Here is a 20,286-nt window from a genome sequence, read left to right as displayed (position 1 = left end):
AGTGAACAGCCTCCTGGGGCAGCCTGTCCTCGGCGCAGCCACTCACGTCCCCCAGGCCACCCCCACGATTGTGGGGAGCCCACGCTGCATGCTGGGACGGCCACAGAGAGCACCGGCCTTGGCAACTGCTTCCCCCGGGGAGCTGCCCGCCCCAGACAGGGCAGAGTGCACCGGGGCAGCTCCCCATCGACTTTCTTCTTGAAAATAAAAATTTCTCTTCAGAGCAAGTGGCTTCTCTTCCATCCCACCTCCTTCTAGCGTACAGTAACTCAGAGATGTGTGGTGTAGGTTGAAGGCTTCTCACAGGAAGTAACGAGGTAAAGTTGGCTCCAGTTCTGCTGTCAGACCTGCAGTGTGGGGAAGGGTTGTCCTCAGACCTGCAGCTGTGGAAGGGGGCTGCGTGGGGCCCTGTCCGCAGGGACAAGTGCTGGAGAGTCTGTGCTTCTCCCTGGGGTCAGAGACACACTGTCTCCCACTTAAAGATGAGCAGAAGTGGAAGTGGGTCTCTCGGCGGGGCGGTGGCCGGTAAGGAGCTGCTCCTGCAGGCTTCCCGTGCCCACGGGCGGGTCCGGCTGCACGTCAGCCCACCTCAGTGCTCGGGCGGGTCCCTCAGTGTCTCTTCGTGGAGGAGACCTTCTTCTTGCGTGCCGCCAGCATCTCGTAGAACGGGTCCCTGCTGATGGCTGCCCTGGAGCACGGATGGGGGAGAAGGCCGAGACGTGAGTGCACAGTGACAGATGATGGACAGAAGGCAGCGGGAGCCAAGGCGCCTGGGAGAGACTAGGACATTACAGGGCTACTAAATGCTGAGGCCTCATTCCTAAACTATCTGATCACCAGGACAGTTTAAGGAGGGCTCCCCCAGGAAGCCTGCCTTTCCTGGAGGGCTCTGAGAGGCACCCCAGAGGACCGTGACCCTTGGGAGGCCTTGCAAGCCCAGGGAGAGGAGCCTGCCCCCACTCCCGAGTCCTCTCAGCAGCAGTGTTTACAGACAGAGACAGACCACACTCTTGCTCCAGCACTTTCTTCAGGTCACTTCCTAACTCCCACCCTCACTGAGGGTCCAGGCAGCCCCACAGGAGGGGTCCCAGCTGCTTGATGAAGGTCCGGAGTTCTGAGTGAGATTTTAAAGCTTGCTCATTTTTCTGACTATAGAACTCAAAAACCACATGAAAGATAGTTGTCATGCAGAGCAAACACTGTTCTGAAAGTGTGCCGAGGGGCGGGCAGCGAGCTACAGATCACCCCCCACAAGGCCTGGGCGTGAGGCCAAGAGTCAAACAGGAGTTCCCACACCTAAAATGCCAGGAAGTTCAGGAAAACAGTGCAAACAAGCGAAACAGAAAAGAAGAAAGATGCCTGAACAACTGCCTACTTACTTGAGGGAATGAGGCTAGATCTTACTTTAAACCATCAACATAAACTCCACGAAGAATAAAGAAACATGGAGAAGAGGATTTAAGAGGACAAGTGAGACCGTGACCAGGGGCGCCAATGCTACAAGGTGAGGGACAGTCAGAGCTCCTACAAGGTGAGGGACAGTCAGAGCTCCTACAAGGTGAGGGACAGAGTCCTACAAGGTGAAGGACAGAGTCCTACAAGGTGAAGGACAGTCAGAATCCTACAAGGTGAGGGACAGTCAGAGTCCTACAAGGTGAGGGACAGAGTCCTACAAGGTGAGGGACAGTCAGAGTCCTACAAGGTGAGGGACAGTCAGAGTCCTACAAGGTGAGGGACAGTCAGAGCTCCAGAGCAGAGGAGGGGAGCAGGGGCCACGGCAAGGACGAGGGGCCCTTCCACGTCAATGCAGACACAGCCCAGAAGGGCAGGGGAGGCCCGGGTGCTGTACCACACCAAGCAGTGCAGGAGATGCCAGCTGCAGCTCCAAGTGAGAGCCAGCAAGCGAGGCACACACCACCAGTACACGTCCAGTGTCACCTGTGCAAACACACGGCCCTTCTCAGGGCCCATGAGACACACACTGGCTTTCAGACGAAGGGCAGAGGAGCACCAGTATCAGATCAGAGTGCGTCCACGTTTGCTGCCCAGCCAGCATCCAATGCCCGGTCACCAGCAAATGCTGGACTTGACTCTGAGGTCAGTCAGGGGCAGGCTGTCGGCAGAGCTCCCACTGCCCAATCACACTGCTCGATGTCCGAGCTCCCCAGCTTGCTGTCTCCCGGGTGCCTCCCCTCTGGAAGCCCTCAGGGAATGCACGAGCCAGAAGTTAAGAGCCCCTCACCGGTGCCCCTGGTTAGGGATGGGCTTCACTGAAGAGGAGGACGTTCTGTCTCTCCCTTCCTGTCTGTCTGTCTCTCTCAACACTTCAGGGGAGAGGAAGGCCCCACCTAGTAGCCTCATCAACACATATGATCACAGGATATACATAAGGACCCTTTCACGCCCATGACCTCATCTCCTCTGAACTGTCAACTGGAAATGAGATTTACTTCCAAGGTGAGAACAAGGCGTCCTGGTGCCTGGGAGCGGGCTCACCTGGGAAACCTGGACCTGCGGTGCCCCTGAACCCCTGTAAGGGCGGGGAATCTGCGTCCTGAATCCCCACCACGGGCCTCCCCCGCCACTGCCCACACAGAACGCAGAGCGAGGAGTCAGTCGCGCTGGCCGTGGGGGCCGCCCGAGTCCACGTACTTAATGCACTTGATCCACTCCTCCTTCTCCTCAGGCGTCGGCGCCGAGATGCGGTACACGGTGTGGTTGCCCTCCACCACGCGCCCGTCCGCCTCTGTCTTGCAGGCCTTGATCACCTGGTCTTTGTTGTCAGGGATGTAGAGCTCGAAGCAGTTCTGAGGGTCAAGAGCAGGAGGAAATGACAGAAAGCTGCTGCTGACCCGGCAGAGGGGTCACTGTCCCAAAGACTCGACTCTCACACTGTCCGCCACAGTGGGCTCTCGTTGCTGCGGGCAGAGGAGCCTGGAAGTGGGTTCTGCACTGAAGGAGGGCGGGCTGGCCTCGCTCACAGCGGAGTCCGCCACACACGTGAACGTCCACCCAGTGTACGTGCGCGAAGGGCGCAGGCTGAGTGCACGGGGCACAGGATTCTAACCACGTGACAAAGTAAGATTCAACCACAGAGCCTGCTGCCATCTGAGGAGGGGCATGGCCAGCACCTCACGTGGACACAACCAACATCTCATGAGATAGGGAGGCAGGGGAACTCGACTGACGCCTCAGGTGACAGTCACTAAGTGAGGAGGGCACGACTCACACCTGTGGCGCCATCTGGTAAGCACAAGGCAGACAGGCAGGACAGAGAGCGCACCTGGAGTCCCGGAGTGTAGTGCACGTGTTCTTTCTTTTGCAGTTCTGCTCTGTGTCAGAGACCCTAAGCCCACAAGCCCATCCTCTCCCCTGACAACAGTCACTCACCGGTTTTTTGGAGTCCTCCACCTCCCGGATGCTCAAGTTCTCCAAAGGGATGATTCCCCGGGGCTCCTTGTCCTACAGAACAGAGCGGAGTCAACGCCACCGCAGTGTGGGGACTGCACACCATGACCGGCCTTCTCACCGTCACTCAGAAGAGTCACAAACCAGCTTCAGGGCCCAGATGCTCAAAAACAAGACCAGGGCAAGAAAGCCCTGGGCGCGCCCACCGAGCACGCGGGAGCCACGCAATCAACAGGCCTTTGCCAGGGGACAGGCGGGGATTCCCTCGGGGCTAGGCAGAGCACGGCCCTAACACACTATGGTCAGGAGGGCCCTGCCCAGCCTCCACCGTGTCCCGCTCACCGCCCCACACCTCGAGCGTTCCATGGAGCCACTGCTGACCACTCTGGGTCAGCTGCTGCTCTCACGCCCCAGTCAAGTGGGCAATGCTCAAGGAAAGACACTTCTCTCCCCACAATATTTGTCCAGAGCAGAGTGTGACACCCTCCCACCCCCTTGACCCTAGGTGGTCCTCCTCCAGGACCTCTGGGTCTCCCCTTGGTGAAGGCCACCACTCCACACTCCAGGTCCATATTCTGCACAGCCGGGGCTGGGCACAACCCCTTCGTCCTGCACTGCACGTCTCTGTACTTCAGTGAGAGCCCTGGGCGTGCACTGGCCTGTTTACCAAAACGTCAGCCCTCCAACCCACCAGCTCGGGGCGGGGGGGAAGATCAATGGCCTGTCCCCATGAAGATTCCGGCCCTGGGAACTGTTAGGGGCAGCTCTCCTCTGACGGCCAGAGCTACTATGAGCGGAGCGTTGGTCTCATTAATCCGGGGGAATCCTTTACTCTCTGAGGTCTACCTCTGGGTCCATTCCTCACCCGACTGCACCCCACCCCTGGCTGCTTTCTCAAGAACACATGGGGCTACTGTTCAGGTGCTCGCTCGTCTCTGATCGGCCGGCCATGGCGCTTTCTCTAGCGATCAGGTAGCCAGATGAGTGCCCCTGATCTCATAGTTGTTTCCCGCAGGCGTGTGTGAACCCAGCACCGCTGCTCTTGGGTGCTGAGAGGCCCTGCGAGGGCTCCCATGTCCAGCTGTGTGCCTGGGGCCTGTTCCCCAGCGGAGTGTGCCTGCAACTGGGCCTGGGCCGATGTGGACACTGGTGGTCTGCAGGACTAGCCTGTCTCTCCTGTGCAGGGAAATGACTTGGTAGCATATCACAGCACACCCCTGAGCTCATACGCACCGATTAACCCTGGGACTGAGGTAATCTGGAGCTCTCCCCATAAACACACTCCTGTGTTTTCCCTCAGATGCGCTGTGACTCTCTTGGGCCTTTTCATTCAGGGCTGCGTACGTTCTGGCTGGCTCGGTCACACGCTCTGGCTCTGTAACTTGGCAGTACTAAGCCACAGCTCTTCAGTTCTATCACTCTGGTTCCCCTCTGTCGTGGTTGCTCTGGGGAGGTGCCCTTTCTTCCTGCTGCCATGTCCCTAAGTCACTCACCTGTCCCATCTGGCTTACCCACCTTCGCTTGGCCATCAGATTAAAGGTTTCCTCACTCTGCTATTACGGTCTCAACTCCCCAGATTCCAATGACTCTCCTCTCCCCTTAACCCGGCACTGGCTCTATCCTGGCACTGTTCCACGGTCACGGCTCCCGGCCAAGCTCCAAAGCTGCCCACGATGTCTCCAGCGCCTGTCCCCCTCATCCTGGCTACTGCCTCTGAGCAGCCCCCTCTGCACAGCAGGCCACAGTATTTCTAGGGTCTGCTCCCTGCTGCTGCCCCACGAGCCCCTGCCTGGGCAGCTGGCCAGCGAGCTCACCGTCGTGTACTCGAAGTAGTAGAGGCAGTTGTCGGTCAGAATGAACCAGCGCCGTTTCCAGGTCTTCACCCGGCCCCCTGCAGAGCGAGAGGAGATGCACGTCTAACCAGGTGCACCAGGCCCAGCGGGACCCCGACACACAAAGTGCTCTTCTCGGGGACGGGGCCTCAAGAGGACACGGAGAGCACGCACACGGACATCAGGGACGAGACACAGAGCCAAGACAGAAGCATCTTTATGAGTGAGAGTCCTGGGCACAAGCAGAGCAGCCGTGTAGTGACACGTGGAGATGGACCAGACAGCGGAGCGCAGGACGGGGAAGCTGGGAGGACAATGGCACACAACGTGACATGGACGTGGGCTGGAGAAGCAGCAGCAAAAGGCCTCCCTCCTGTGTAGTGGGAACAACTAGAGAAGGAGGCCAGGCCAGCCTCTCAGTCCAGGGCCACCTGCAACCAATGATCAGCCGCCTTTAAGGAGTAGTGTGTAATCAGAAAGTGGAGGGAAGGAGGAGACAGGAGGTCAGCTGTCAGCCCTTCACAGGCTGGTCCACAGCACTCCTGGGACGTGGGACCCCCACCGCTGTGGCTGAAGCCTCTCTGACCCCTTCCTGTCAGCGGGATTTCCTGCACGGGCTCTCAGACTTCTGGGCAGAGTCCCAGAGCTCCACTCCTCTCCAGGGAATAGCAGCTCTGGAAGGGAGGCTGGCCTCAGGGAAGCTCACCACAGAGACAGCCAGGCGAGGGGCTGGGGCAGAGCATCTCGTGACGGCTGCCCTGAGCCCTGACTTCTACCTCCTCAGGGTCATGCTGTGATACCTGTCTCCACATACACCGGGCCGAGGACACTCTCCTGAGCACTAGCCTTGTGAGGGCCTGCTGGCCAGACACCCTGCTCTCATCAGCGCACCAACACCCCATGAGCACGCAGACTGACTGGCTGGGACGCCATGGATACTTCCGGTCAGCCTTGACTACAGAGCCCATCGCTTCTCTAACCTTTCCAACTACAGGACTGCCCACACGCGGCATCAGAGGTATGGAGGGGTAGAAGCTGTGGTGTCGCGCACACAGCGCCGGAACATGTCCTAGCAAATGAGCGTGAGGCCTGCTGGACAGCTCTGCTTGGGTGACTGCACCCTAGGGAGAGGGTCGTGGGCCAGCGCAGGGAGGCAGTCACTGGCCAGAAACGACCCAGGTTCCGGCCTGCAGAGACCCGGGGAGGACAGAGAACCTGCCATAAGAAGGCAGGGGCCTTCCCCACACACGCCTACCCCGTGTGGACGTCACCAGAGGAAGACTCCATCCCTCCTGGAGGCTTCTGACCGCCCTCTGGGCCTTCAAAGTCATGGGGCCCAGAACTGAGAACGATAGATGGATAAAAAGACACGCATGGGGGGGCCGGGCAGAGTGAAAATATATGAGGAGAAAGATAACAAGGGCATATCCAGAACTGGAGCCAACTGGCCACTGAGTGGAGCTGCCCCTCTTCTAGGGCTCAGCACACGAGGAGGCCATCAGCCCAAGCGGGCCCCAGGCACCTAGTCACAGGCCTCAGCCCCACCCCTGGGGACACCCTGGGGACACCCTGGGGATGTGAGAGATGTAGGGAGGGGTGGGAGGCCACAGTAGCAAGATAGGAGGGGACCCAAGAGAAAGAACAAGGCAGAGGGACCTCCTGTCCCTGGGACGCTGCTGTGTGCGGAGTCCCCTGCCCTGAGCCTCACTGTGGTCCCTGGAACATTCCACGGAGCAAGAAAGCAGACATGAGCAAGCAGACAGAGCAGCGGACCGAGGACAGTCCCTGAGGAACTCACAGGACCTCCCCCTACCCCACGCTGCTCAGCCCCCTTTATCCTCAGAGAGAAAGGCCAGGGTCCAGGCTCCCTACAGCCAGGGACACCTCGGAAAACGCTGGGCTCGCGCCGGCCCAAGCGCAGACCCGCGGTGACTGGCCCACAGCCACCAAAGGCTTAACTCGGGACAACGGAGTCTGCTGACCAGGACCTTGAAGAGGAGGGAAGAGAACAAGTGAGCCGAGGCCGTCTGCTCCCTGCCCGCTGAGGCTCAGGGAATGGAACCCGGGGACCGCGGCTGAGCTGGTCCAACGCCCCTGGTGCCATTCTCTCCACACAAGGTAAACGGCCCAAGGGGCCTGTCATTTCCCCAGCGGGCTGACAGTGGGGTGTAGGGAGCACGTGCCCTTGAAGTCCCCTCCCCCCCTCTGGAAAGCACTCCACTTCAGCCGATCTGCTGGTGTCCATGTCTCTCGACAAAGACACTGTGTACCTGGCCAGTAACTCCAAGAACACGCTCTCTGCTCTGACAAGCCCATCTCCCTGGACGGTCTCACACTGCGTCCCTCCTTGGGTGAAGCCATCCCACACCCTGTGCCCTAGCTAGCCAATGCGCTGGACACTGCTCCTGAAAGGTGACCTGTACCTGTGGTGCCACACCCTGACCCTGGTCAGTTCCCTAGGGACTGTGTGATCAGTTAGAAGCAGCAGGAACACTACCACCAGCGATTAAAAAACAAAATAACCAAAAAGAACAAAATCAGAAAACGCTGCAGCGATTACAGTGCCTGGGTAGAGCGAGCGAGCAGGGTGGGGGATTACATACCTCCTGGAGTTGGGGGCAAGGAAAAGGAGAGCCCAAATCATGGCAACATACAAATGAGGGAGAAAAGAAAATGAAAACAAAGGAATTAAACCAGGCTCCGTAATGTCACAGTGCATGTATCAGTCACACTCCTGCCTGCTTGATGAAGTTGCTGTGAAAATACAAGGGGCCAGCCTCACAGCGGGGTGTGGCCGGGGAGGAGGGGGTCACACACGCCACATTTCTTGGGCAAGGTGACGTGTGAGGCAGTACTGAAAACTGTGCCCCCAAGGCATCCATGTCTCTGCCAAAGCTCCTGTTTCTTCATCTACGCGGGATGGGGCAAACGGAGCCAACTTCACTTACGGGAGAATTCAGTGTCCTTCAGATAACCATCACCCACAAAGGACATGTACACACGTGTATACATGAGGATACAGTCTTACAGATATATGTATACACACACAAACACACAACTGCAGAGTGGAAACCTCTGTAGCACATGAAAACAAAGGGGGTGACTGTGGGTGTGCTGCAAGGAGCTGGCACTGTGTACAGGGAGCTGACTGTGTTGTGGAGCTGACACTATACAGGGAGCTGACTGTGGGTGTGTTGTAAGGAGCTGACACTGTAGGTACTGCGAGCTGACTGGGGGAGCTGTAAGGAGCTGACACCGGAAGCATTAGCAGGAGTCAGTGGAGTTTAGAGACGGCGTGCATGGCCCTGAAGCCAGTCCCCGCTGAGTCTCCGTCTCCGGCAGAGCTATGGTCTCGGGAATGGGAGCGGGTCCTGTGCAGGGACCGTGAGTCTCTGTTGGATCTCATTTTAGCCCTGGGGCTGCAAAGCCAACACTTGAAGCCCACACAAATCTCACTGAGGGGGGAGTCAACTCAAGCGAGCAAGTCCCTTCCATGCTTCTGGCAGACTGCTTCCTCCTGCTCTTGGCGGGCAGTAAGGTGACAGAGCAGGCTGGCCACCTCTGGGTGCTAATTCAGTGTTGGAACTTCAACAGTTCTCCCGCTCACAGAAGAGCACCAGGCAAGCTCTGAGCAGGGAGACGGAGCTCCAAGGGGCATTCAGAAATTAAGTCACTATGAGGACATACAGGACGTGGGCCAGCCTTTTTCTAAAACATAAACGCCATCATCATCTAGAAGCACTCTGGTGGTCCAGTGGATTACAGGGCGGACCCACCAGCTGCTGCCCCAGAGGCGTATGGGGTGGGAAACTTGATGGAGTGACGCTGACTCAGTGACAGTGGGTTTAGCTCTGCGGTGTCACCATCTAAAACTGGCGGAACTCACAGAGTCCATGTTAGTCCTTCAGATGAGCCAGTGAAGGTCACCAGGGAGGAGGTTCTCCTCCGCGGGATGTGACTGAGATGGGAGAGGAGGGCTCTTAACACCCTGATACATGGGGACCCCTCAAACAGAAAGCCCAAAGCAAAAGAAAAAAAAAAAGACTCTAAGTGGTCAGAAACTGCCATCAGAGTCAAGGCTCACTCTGTGTTCTCAAACAGCAGCATGGTAATCAAGTGGAGACGGGCAGCTCTGCCCATTTCCCCTCTCGGTCACTCCCTCACCTTCAGGAGAGGCAGGGCCAGGGGGCTCAGTGGAGGGAGGGGAAGCAGCGTTCCTGGCCTGACGGGCCGGAGAGCAGGGCCTGCTGCCCGGGCGGGGGGGGGGTGCTGTGGGGTGTGCAGCCAGGGCAGAGGTGTGCCATGCATGGCGGCAGGGGAGCAGATGCGGTGAGGATGCACTGGTGGGGAGAGGGCTAGCACAGGTGCGGTCTGTGTGATGGGAGGTAGAAAGATGGATGCAGCTGTCACCCATGGCCCAGAGACCGGGAACGGGAGGGGGTCAGGTCCCACGGCACTAAATGACCCTAGGCTCTAGACTCTGGGTGGAAATGTGGACACAGACACACGGACGGCTGAGGACAGCTGTCCCCGGGGCCCCAGCCTGTCACCCAGGGTCCTGGCTCTGCATTCCACCTCAGCTCGGGAGGGGATGTGCACCCTGACAGAATTCACACTGGTCTCTGACTAAGAGCCCAGCCACCCCATGGCCCTGCCCGCCGGCCTTCGCCCTCTGCCCTGCCCTTCGCCCTCTGCCCTGCCCTGCCCGCCGGCCTTCGCCCCCTGCCCTGCCCTGCCCGCCGGCCTTCGCCCTCTGCCCTGCCCTGCCCTGCCCTCAGGGAGCCGCCCTCAGCGCACACTCACCGAGTTTGAGCAACCAGCCTTCCCTGTCTGGGTTGAAGAAGGTGTGTGTGAGGTCGTTGCCATCATCTTCGGGGATCTTAAAGGGCTCGTTTTTGATGCTCTCGTATAGATTCTGGGATGAAAGACAACAGGATATGTTTCTGATTCCAGAAACACCTTCCTTCCTCCCCTTTCTCTTCAGTCATTCCTCAAGCTTTCACATGTACCGACAGTGACAGTGTCCCGCAGCTTGGCTGGGCACCGACCCCCGAAGTGACAGTCCCTGCTCCAGGCGGCTCAGTCTAAGGACCCGAGCATGTCCACAAGAATGGAGGGAGGAAAGCTGCCGGGCCACTGACCAGCCTCTCAGCCTCTGGCTTACGCACACTTTGCTCTCGTGGACTGGACTCCCTAGCTGTTCTCAGACGTCTGATGGACACTCAGCGAGTGAGGAGATGGAGACGGGCGGGCTGCCGTAAACCCATGCCTTCCTCTCCTCCTGTGGGCCCTGTCCTAGGGGCCTCGGGTCCCAGGGTGGAGGCACCCAGGCTCACCCGCAGCAGCTCCTCAGGCAGGTCCCCGCCATCGTTGATGCCTCGGTTCATGGCGATGAACCGCTCCACAGTGGGCTTGTCTTTGACGTTGGGGTTATGCAGGCTGGTGTTCAGCATGATGATGGCAAAGGAGAGGACGTAGCAAGTGTCTGAAGACAAGGAGAGCAAAGGGGAGATGCTGTGAGCAAGGCGGGCAGTCCGATACAGCCCACCCAGGAAAAGAGGACACCTGCTGGAACGGCAGGAAAAGGCCCCTGTCCTTGGCTAAAGAAAGCAGGACCTGCGGGAGGCCCTTCTCTAGGAAAGGGACCCAGGCGCACACGCGTTGATGGACACACAGCCCTTACTCTCTGGAAGGGCCCACCAAACCCCTCAGCCTGCACAACTACGGTAACGGGAAGAACTGCGGAGCACCAAGGGAGGTTCATGCTTCTCTCATGTCTTTACCTTCTCCACGTGTGCACACCAATATGGGGAAGTTATATGCAAAAGGCATAGTGGTCACGTCCAACGGATAACTCAGAATAACAACTCCACCAGGCTAGGTTTAATCCAAAATCTAATTCCACAAGGAGAGCTATGAAGGCCTCCGAGGCCCCGAGGACGAAGGGTCCTGACGGCACTGAGAGCGTGCACGCGGGGACTGGAGGACGGGGCTGCCAGGAGGGGCCGGCGTGGGATGCACCACTGGACGGACCCCCGTGAGGCAGGGATCACAACCGATGGCATCAGACTCCCATCTGTTAACTCATCCTTTTACTGTTTTCCACATCAAAGATGTTAAATAAACAGGCTTCTCAAAATGAGTTGCCTATTTCTTAATTCAGAGATACCACAATTTAGACTCCTGTTTCTTTCTTTGCACATTTTGCATAAGTTCCAACCTTCTGCTACTGTTAAGAGTCATTTCAATAAACGTCCTTCAGCATGACTTTAAGCTTTTGCTTTAGAGACTTTATCAAGTGCAGCTGAGCAGGAGGGCTCCCCGTTACCTGTGGACTGGAACACCCCACTATTGCACTGGCAGTATCTCTGGGCAAAGGCCTCCATCATCCGGTCAATCTTCTGTGCCTCTCCTGGTAACCGGAAGCTCCAGAGGAACTGCCTGGTGGGCAGAGGACCACATTACAGCGGCAGAAGACACCTGTCCCCTTGCAAGTGCTCTGCGCTCTATAACCTCTCCTCCCGGACAGTGCAAAGGGACCTGCTGGACACTTCCAATACAACGCCTGCAGAGTTTTATTGCAGGGTCCATCAGAATTTAGTCCCTTTTAACAACACGTTCTTTAAAGATCTCAAAGGCCACATCTGACGGCAGGGGACATGGCACAAACATTCACCTTTCACAGTGTTGACTTGGCAGACACTCACCGTAGCGCCTGGACGAGGTTCAGGTCTGTGAACTCGTGCAACTCCACAAACGCGTGCAGAACCTGGATATTAAAGTCATCTCTGCAAGAGAAACCATCACACAGGGGAAACGGCTTTAGAGGCTGTGGTCCAGAACCTGAGACGTGCCCCACTCTGTGCACCCAAATCGCCAACTGACATCTGGGCAGGAGGCCTCAGGAAGGCTCACCACACTGCCTCTTAGACATAGCCACTGGCATAGCTCTCCCTCAATGCCACAGAGCTGATCCCCTCCCCCAACTCTCCCTCAAGGCCTCGGAGCTGATCCCCCACCCCCAGGGTTCTCTTCCTAGGTATTCCCCCAGAGCTATCCCTTGAGGCCAGTGTGGCCGCTGAAGCGTCAGGACCACAGAACCTGAAGCACTGGCGCCTGCCTCTGCCTCACTCCGGATCCCGGTGCCTGCGGTGTGGGAGCCTCACCTCTCTCCCAGGTAGTCACCGATGGCTGTTTTGTTGAGCCCTTCGCCTTTGTACAGGAACTGGGCAATATCTTCACAGGTGTTCTTGAGCAGATCATTCTCTATCAAGAACTGGATTCCCTGGAGCGAGACATCAAAGACGTCAGTGACCTCCAGCTGGCTCCTGTCTGAGCCCTGGAGAAAAGCCATCTTTTTTAAAATATATATACTAGTTTCTTTACAAAATGAGAATACATTGTTTTCCAGACAAGAGTCTTCCTATTTCCCTTACCCCTCAACAAATTGTACAACCCCATGTTTAATCCCCCTCTCCCTGGGACAACCTCATCCCTCTGCTTCCACCCTCTCCCACTCCTCTTGGATCCTTCCACTCATTCATACAGTATTTGTCCTTGTGGGACTGAGTTACTTCTCTCAGCATAATGCTCTCCAGTCCCTCCCAAGTTAGGTAATAATTTACTAAGTTACTGCTCCTACGTGCTGCATAGTATTCCATCATGTATTCACAACTTCTCAATCCGTTTGATTTGGTTGGACATGCGGGCTGTTCAGGTACTCTTGCCATGGTGAACAATCAATGCCATCTTAAAGACCACAGGCTACTGCCCCTGCCCTTCACCCCCTCACCTTCTTAGGATCCATGTTAAATTTTTTCCTGCCCATGGCCACTTGTTTGTTCCTCTGCATGTTTTTCCTGTAAAAAAAAATCACCACAGACAACTTGGTACTCCAGGTAATGGGGAGACTGAAAGGCAAACGCCATTCCCACTTCCAGCTTCAGGCTGAGGGGTGCAGGCAAGAGGAGCCCACCACAACCATGCAGGAGCTAAGAGGTGTGGGGGCTAAACAGAGCCCCACTGCAAAGTGCAGGACTGAAGGGTGCAGGCAAGAGCTCCACTACAATGTGCAGGGGTGCTGGGGTGCAGGGGAAGAGAGCCCCACCCCATATAACATGCAGCGGGCTGAGGGGTGCAGGGGGCAAGGAGAGCCCCACCGCAGAGGGCAGGCCACTCTGGGGGGCACCCAGCAAGGCAGCCTGCAGCCCTGATGCCCTCCCAGTGCACTCGTTCCTGCACTAAACCAGTGGCTGCTGCTGCCTTTTTCCTGAATGTAAGTGTTTAAAATGTTTCATTGGGTCTAAGACATGTCAGAGAATGTACTCATTTTAGTGTCCACTGGAATGATTTTTAGTTATCTTATTAAGTTGTGCAGCCACCACCATAAACCAGCTTTGGAGCACTTTCACCCCCAGGAAAAGCTGTCACAAAATAAATGAAAGTTAATCTGCTCTGGGATCCAGCCCCCAACCCCCATAATGGGCGCATATTAAGACAGGGGACATCATGCTGAGAACGACGGAGGGTCAAAGAAAGAGAGGCAGACCCTCAACAAGACAGACGACAGAGTGACTGTAACAATGGCTCCAGCCTTTCAGAGAGGGTGCAGTCGGTGCAGGATAGGGCATGGTTCACATTGGTCATGAATAGGGTCGCTAGGGGTCAAAGCTGACTTGATGGCAACTAACGATGGGTGAAGGGAGAGGCAGCAAAGCAAGTGACCTGCATGACACCGCTCAACAAAGGGAAGATACAGAGAAAGGGAAGGGCTCAAGAAATCAGAATGACAAGAACTGGAGAAAGGACAGTCCTATCATGGGTGCTGAGATCAGTGTCAGAGAACAAAACATCAATGAGTGGTAGAATAAAATTCAATTTGCTTTGCAAATCTTCACCCAAATCACCATTAAAACAAACAAACAAACAAAAAAACACCCCATTATAGCCTAGTAAACCCTTCGTCATAAAAGACTGCCATCAGCTAGAATCGCCCCCGCTGTGCCATTCTGCTCATGTGTCCAGTCGCTGAAGGACATTTAGGTTTGCAGTACGGAGTTGTGTGACTAACGTGCTACAAACATCCAAGTCGGTGTGGACATGCCTTCACTCCTCTTGGGTGGCGGTGAACAGGTGTGGGCAGTGCTGGGCCACAGGTACACTGACATCCAACTTTTTTTAAAAAAAGGTATTATTGGTTTAGTTGACTTATTTGCTTTTACAGTTGTACCTATGGTGATGGTGCATCTTATAATTAACATTGTTATCATTACGTACCATCAAGTCAGAACCAATTCCCAGCTGACCCTCCAACAGGTTCCCTCCCAGAGGCTATAAACTGCACAGGAGAAAACCGCCCATTTTTTCCCCATGGAACTCAGCTGGTGAAGTATTTGTTTTTTTTATTCATTCCTTGTTGTACATTTCCTTCTCTCTCCCTCCTCCAGCCCACTGTGCAATCACCTCTTGTTTCAGATTGTTGTCATACCTACAGTGCCTAATCACCTGTTCCTTTTGGACACAGCTCTTCCTCATCTGTTCCAATGTGGTGCTAATTATCTAGCCACTCTTCCCACTCTCCCCATAACCTCTCATGTCAGTCCTATTCATAACAGCAGTGTTGTGCAGTATTTGTCCTTTTGTGACTGAGATATTTCACTCAGCCCAGATTCATCCTGGAGAGGGTTACACCGGCCAGCTCCTTGGAGTCAAGGATTCTGAGGCTCCATCTAACATACTTTGGGCATGTTGTAAGGAGGGACAGGTCCTTCGAGAGGGACATCATGCTTGGGAGGGTGGAGGGACAGCACAGGAGGAGAAGACCCTGTACGAGGTGGATTGATTCAGTGACTGGGGTAATGGTGGTGGGCGTATCGGAGACAGTGCGATTGGCACAGGACAGAGGAGAGTTTAGGGCTATTGTACACAGGGCTGCTATGGGTTCCAAGTGAGTCGGCGGCACATAACAACAACAACGTCTTCCAGGTCCACCTATACTGTGTAATGTTTTCAAGGCTGTGTAATATTCCACTGTGTAAATAGACCATATTTTTTCTACCTATTGGCTTGTTAATGAGCACTTGGATTGCTTCCATCTCTTTGCTCTTGTGACTAATGCAGACATAAACATGGGTGGGCACACGTCTGAGTTGTGGCTCTGGTTTCTTTAGGGTTTATTCCCAGGAGTGTAACTGCTGGGTCAAACGGTATTTCTATTTCCAAGTTTCTGAGAAAAGTACCAGACCACCTTCCACAGTGGTTGCACCATACTTAGGTCTAGCTTTTGCAGACACTGCCTATGTGAGTGCAGAGTGGATGCAGATTCCCAGGTCATGCTTCTCAGGGTGTGCCCACTGCCAGCAGAACCCCCGTCCCCCATTCTTAGTCGCACCCAGGTGGAAGTCCTGGCTCCAGACCACGGCTCTGACAATCTGCAAGCTACGGCCTGTAGGCCAAGCTCAGGCCTTCTGCACTCTGGATGTGAACCACCAGAAAGCGGCTGCTGGTGGGCTAGTGGCCACGACTCTCCATCTCCCTCCGGCTAGCCACCAGAGTGCTCTGCACAGCTGCAAATGAAGACTTCACAGATACGGCCACATCCATCCAGTGAGACGTTCTTGTTAGTTGTCTCCGAGTCTCCTACGACTCAGTGACCCTGTGAACAAGAGGTCTGCACTCTGTCCTGCCCTGTGCCGTCCTCCCCATCGTGTACTCGAGTGAGCCCACTGTTCAGTCACTCTGTCAGTCTACCTTCCTGAGTGTCCTCCTCCTCCTCCTCCTCCACTGACCGTGCACCTTTCCAAGCACGATGTCCTTTCCCAAGGACTGGTCCCCCTGACAACATGCCCACAGTATGCGAGACGCTTCGCCATCCTCAGCGCTAAGGAGCACCCCGGCTGCACTTTTGCCCACTCATACTTCTTTGTTGTTCTCTTGGCAGTCCATGAGACAGTGAGTACTCTTCTCCAACACCACCGCACACAGGCATCATTCCCCATCCTGTCATCTTTATCCACTGTCCAACCTGCAGATGGACAGCAAGATGAGAAGACCAAGGCTTGATCAGGTGCACTCGAGTCGTCGACCTAGCATCACTGCTGCGTAGCTCTTTGGAGAGTTCCTCGTCAAATTCCCCCAGTGCATCACGTCTTCAGATTTCTTGGTTGCTAGGACCAAAGGACTGTGAATCCGAGCAAGATGAAATCACTGACAACTTGAGTCTTTTCTCCATCTATCATGATGCTGCCCGTTGGCCCAGTGGTGAGGGTTTTGTTTTCTCGACTTTGAGATGAAATCTCTACATTGTGAGGCAGTGGTGAGGACAAAGCCTAAAACACGGATTTTTATGATCCTTTGCAGAACAGTGTTAACTAGTCCTGCCTGGACAATATGACAGCGTCATAACACTCCCAGCCCTTCTTTATATAAAACAGGAACATGTTACGATTCCAAGCAGCTCCAGAACCAATATAAAAAACCAAATTTCATTAAGAAGATTACATTAGGTAAACTGATTTGGCTGTCTATTAATTTTTGTTCTAAATCTTAGATTTCTTTATTCAATATTTCCAAACAGCACATAGAAAGGCCAACTTCATGGTTTCAATGGAAACTGGTGTGCCGACGTCAGGATGGCCGCACAAGTGAGAGAGACGGTGCTCACGGTCCCCGTGCCTTACTCAGCCTGCTGCCCAAACGGAGGCCACCAGCAAGCACAGCACAAAGTCACAATTCCTGGGCCTTCGCTGCGGACAGGTCTTTCAAATGTAAGACTGATGTCCTCAGTATCACTTTTCCTTGGTCATCTGCTACCGTCCTGAAGTGAAATGGCTAAGTGAGCTAAGTGATGGCTGTTTCTTTTGGGATAGCGACATGTCTGGGAAATTCTTTCATCTTCTTTTTATGCTTCTTGCATCATTCAAGATTTTGTCTAGAGAATGACTGTATACATGACCTCAATCTGTTCATTCACTCATCTGCTGGTAGACATGTAGGCTACTTCCAAGTTTCAGTTATTTAAGTAAGAATGCTATAAATATTTTCGTAGAAGTTTGGGGGTTTTTTTTTAGAGGTTTTCTTATAGACATGTTTTAATTTCTCTTGAGTAAGTCACTTAGGAGTCAAACTACTGGGCATGTTTTAAAGGAAATAACAAACTTTCCCCCTAAAAATTTTACTCTCATCAGTACCAGGTATTTATTACCAGGTTTTCATTTTCCCACCTTGTTTGCCTTGAAATTGTCATCAAGTTGACTTCAATGCATAGCATCCAGCCCTATGAAGCAGCCTGCAGCACCATGCCCTTTCCTGCACCGTCCTCGTGACCTCTGCTCTGTTTAATCCCGCTGCCACAGGCCAAGTCACCTTGTAGAGGGGAGGGGTTTCCTCTTTCTCGGACCCTCCATCCTTCGCAGCATAAGTCCCTTTCCCAAGGACTGGGCCTTTCTGACAGCATGTCTAAAATATGTGGGATGCAGGCAATCTTGAAAGAAGCCAGCGTGCTCCTGAGAGGCAGACGTTGAGACTCTGTGTCACGTACTTTGTGCTGTCTGTCCTGAGGTGCCAGTCCCTGGAAAAAGACATCCGGCGGAGAAAGGTGGAGGGTCAGCGAGCGAGGGGGAGCTCCTCCACATGGCGGACGGACACAGCCCCACACGTAGTATCAGAGACGGAGAGGAAGACGCAGAACACGCCAGGATCACAGCTGTTCACAGGGTCACGAGGAGTCGTCAACTTGACGAGCAGTGAGTGAAGGGAGCGGACGGAGGGATCCAGGGAGCTACTGAGTCCAAGCTCCGCCTTCGATTCCACCAGGAGCTCCTCAGGAGAAAAGCCAGGCAAGCTCTTCCCGTGTCGTTTACAGCCTCAGAAACCCACTGGAGGGTCAGTTACAGATGTCCGGAGTCTACAGCGCTGAACGGTGAGTGGGTGTGACGCGGCAACGCATGGGCGCTGCAAGGAGAACTTCCTCCCGACGAGCGATGCCGAGCTTCTGTCCAGCAAGTGCTCCCTGGGTGCTCCTGCCGAGTTGTACCGTCTCTTCATGGATCCTGGTCTGAGCCTGTCAACAGATACTATTTCCCTCTAGTCTGGAGCCGGCTTATTCATGTCGTTTAACAGTGTACTTTATAAAAGCATAAATTCTTGATGTCCTCTGATTTGTTGCTGTTGTTGTTAACTGCCACTGAGTCACCTGTGACTCATAGCGACCCCGTGTACGTCAACCTCTGACCTGCCCTATCCTGAGCCAATCTCACTGTCTCCGACAGACCTAATCCCACCGGTCCAGTCACCAAGTAAGTCCTCTCATCCTGGGTCTTCCTCTCCTTTACAGTCCCTCTACCCCTTCAACCATGATGTCCCTCTATAAGGGTGGGTCCTTCCTGGCCACGTGGCCAAAATACTCGAGACGGAGCTTCAAAATCCTCACCTCTAGGGAGCAGTCTGGCTTCACCCTCTCCAGGACAGATCTGTTTGCTCTCCCGGCAGTCCATGTCATGTTCAACACTCTACTTCAGCACCAAGACTCAAAGGCATCGAACTTTCTTCTATTATTCGTAGTTATTGTCCAGCTCTTGGATGCAAAGCAAGTAACTGTGAAGACCATGGCCTGGGTCAGATGCACCTTAGACTCCAGACTGACATCTTTGCTCTTCAGTCCTCTAAAAAGGTCCCTAACAGCAGACTTTGCCAATGCAAGACATCTTTTTTTTTAACAGCATATTCTTTCCATTTAATTCTTTCCCCCCCAATTCATTCATTGTTGCACATTTTCCCACCTGCCCATCCCCCCCCAGAGTTTGTTTTTCTCTTTGAAGAAAAAAAATTTTCATTGTTATACAATCTCCCCCCCCTTGATGAGTCCACAGTCCACTTTACTATGCATTTCTTTTTCTGGAATCTTGTCATGAAAATAATACCTAATGCTATATTCCTTTTAAACAGTTCTCTCCCTCATCTGTTTCAATACAGTATACATCATTCATGCCCTCTTTTCTCAGGTTCCCCCTGTTTTACAACAGTGGCACTATGCAGTAGTTGTCCTTTTGTGACTGAGATATTTCACTCAGCATAACGTCCTCCAGGGTCACCCATTTTGTATAATATTGCATGAGTTCTTTCTTTATTTTTCAACATAGCATAGTATTCCATTGTGTGACTATACCACAGCTTTTCTATCCATTTGTTTGTTAATGGGCATTTGGGTTATTTCCAATTCTTTGCTATTATGAACAAAGCTGCAATAAACATGGGTGTGCATACATCTGCTTGGGTGGCAGTTCTGATTTCTTTAGGGTATATTCCCAGTGGTAGAATTTCTGGGTCAAGTGGTATTTCTCTTTCCAACTTTTTGAGAAAGTGCCATACTGCCTTCCATTGTTGTTGCACCATTTTACACTCCCACCAACAGTGAATAAGGGTTCCAGTTTCTCCACAACCTCACCAACATCTGTTACTTGCTGCTCTGTTGAATTTTGCTATTCTGACTGGGGTGAGATGATATCTTATAGTTGTTTTGATTTGGATCTCTCTTAGAGCTAGGGATTTGGAACATTTCTTCACGTGATTGTTGGCCATCTGAATGTCTTCTTTGGTGAAGTGTCTGTTCATATCCTGTGCCCAGTTTTCAATTGGGTTGTTTATCTTTATCTTGTTATAGTGCTGGAGTATTCTATAAATTCTACATACAAGTCCTTTATCAGACATGTCATTGCCAAATATTTTATCCTAGTCTACGGCTTCCCTTTTTACCCTGTTGGAGAAGTTTTTGGATGTGCAGAGGGTTTTTATTCTTAGAAGGTCCCATTCATTTATTTTATCCTCTCCCGGCTGTAGGATTTTCAGGATGCTCGGAAGACTGTTTATGTTGTGGATTAGGGCTTCTAGAGTTCTTCCAAGCTTTTCTCTTGTTGTTGTTGTTGTTATGTACCATCAAGTCGCTAGTGACTCATAGCAACCCCATGTACAGGAGCCCTACATCCTGCTCTATCCTGTGCCAACCTCACTGTCTCCGACACACCTTCTCCTGCCACCCCAATCACTGAAT

At 53.8% G+C, this 20,286-nt stretch overlaps 1 protein-coding gene across 1 annotated transcript in view; it reads right to left on the bottom strand.

The window, feature by feature from the left end:
• Nucleotides 1-609: 609 nt before the first annotated feature.
• Nucleotides 610-20,286, bottom strand: part of CYTH1 (cytohesin 1) — a 26,364-nt gene continuing 6,687 nt past the window's right edge. Inside the window, exons 4-14 of the mRNA XM_006886169.1 lie at nt 13,033-13,099; nt 12,407-12,525; nt 11,948-12,028; nt 11,569-11,681; nt 10,577-10,725; nt 10,044-10,155; nt 7,844-7,846; nt 5,223-5,299; nt 3,391-3,462; nt 2,653-2,807; nt 610-688 (exon numbers count right to left, since the gene is read on the bottom strand). Coding sequence (XP_006886231.1) covers nt 610-688; nt 2,653-2,807; nt 3,391-3,462; nt 5,223-5,299; nt 7,844-7,846; nt 10,044-10,155; nt 10,577-10,725; nt 11,569-11,681; nt 11,948-12,028; nt 12,407-12,525; nt 13,033-13,092 — 1,020 coding nt within the window. The 5' untranslated portion in view covers nt 13,093-13,099. The remainder of the gene's footprint in view (nt 689-2,652; nt 2,808-3,390; nt 3,463-5,222; nt 5,300-7,843; nt 7,847-10,043; nt 10,156-10,576; nt 10,726-11,568; nt 11,682-11,947; nt 12,029-12,406; nt 12,526-13,032; nt 13,100-20,286) is intronic.

Source organism: Elephantulus edwardii, unplaced genomic scaffold (genome assembly GCF_000299155.1).
Source record: "Elephantulus edwardii isolate Elephantulus edwardi_28Jun2011 unplaced genomic scaffold, EleEdw1.0 scaffold00048, whole genome shotgun sequence".
Lineage (NCBI taxonomy): Eukaryota > Metazoa > Chordata > Mammalia > Macroscelidea > Macroscelididae > Elephantulus > Elephantulus edwardii.
This window is presented reverse-complemented; position numbering and strand designations above follow the sequence as displayed.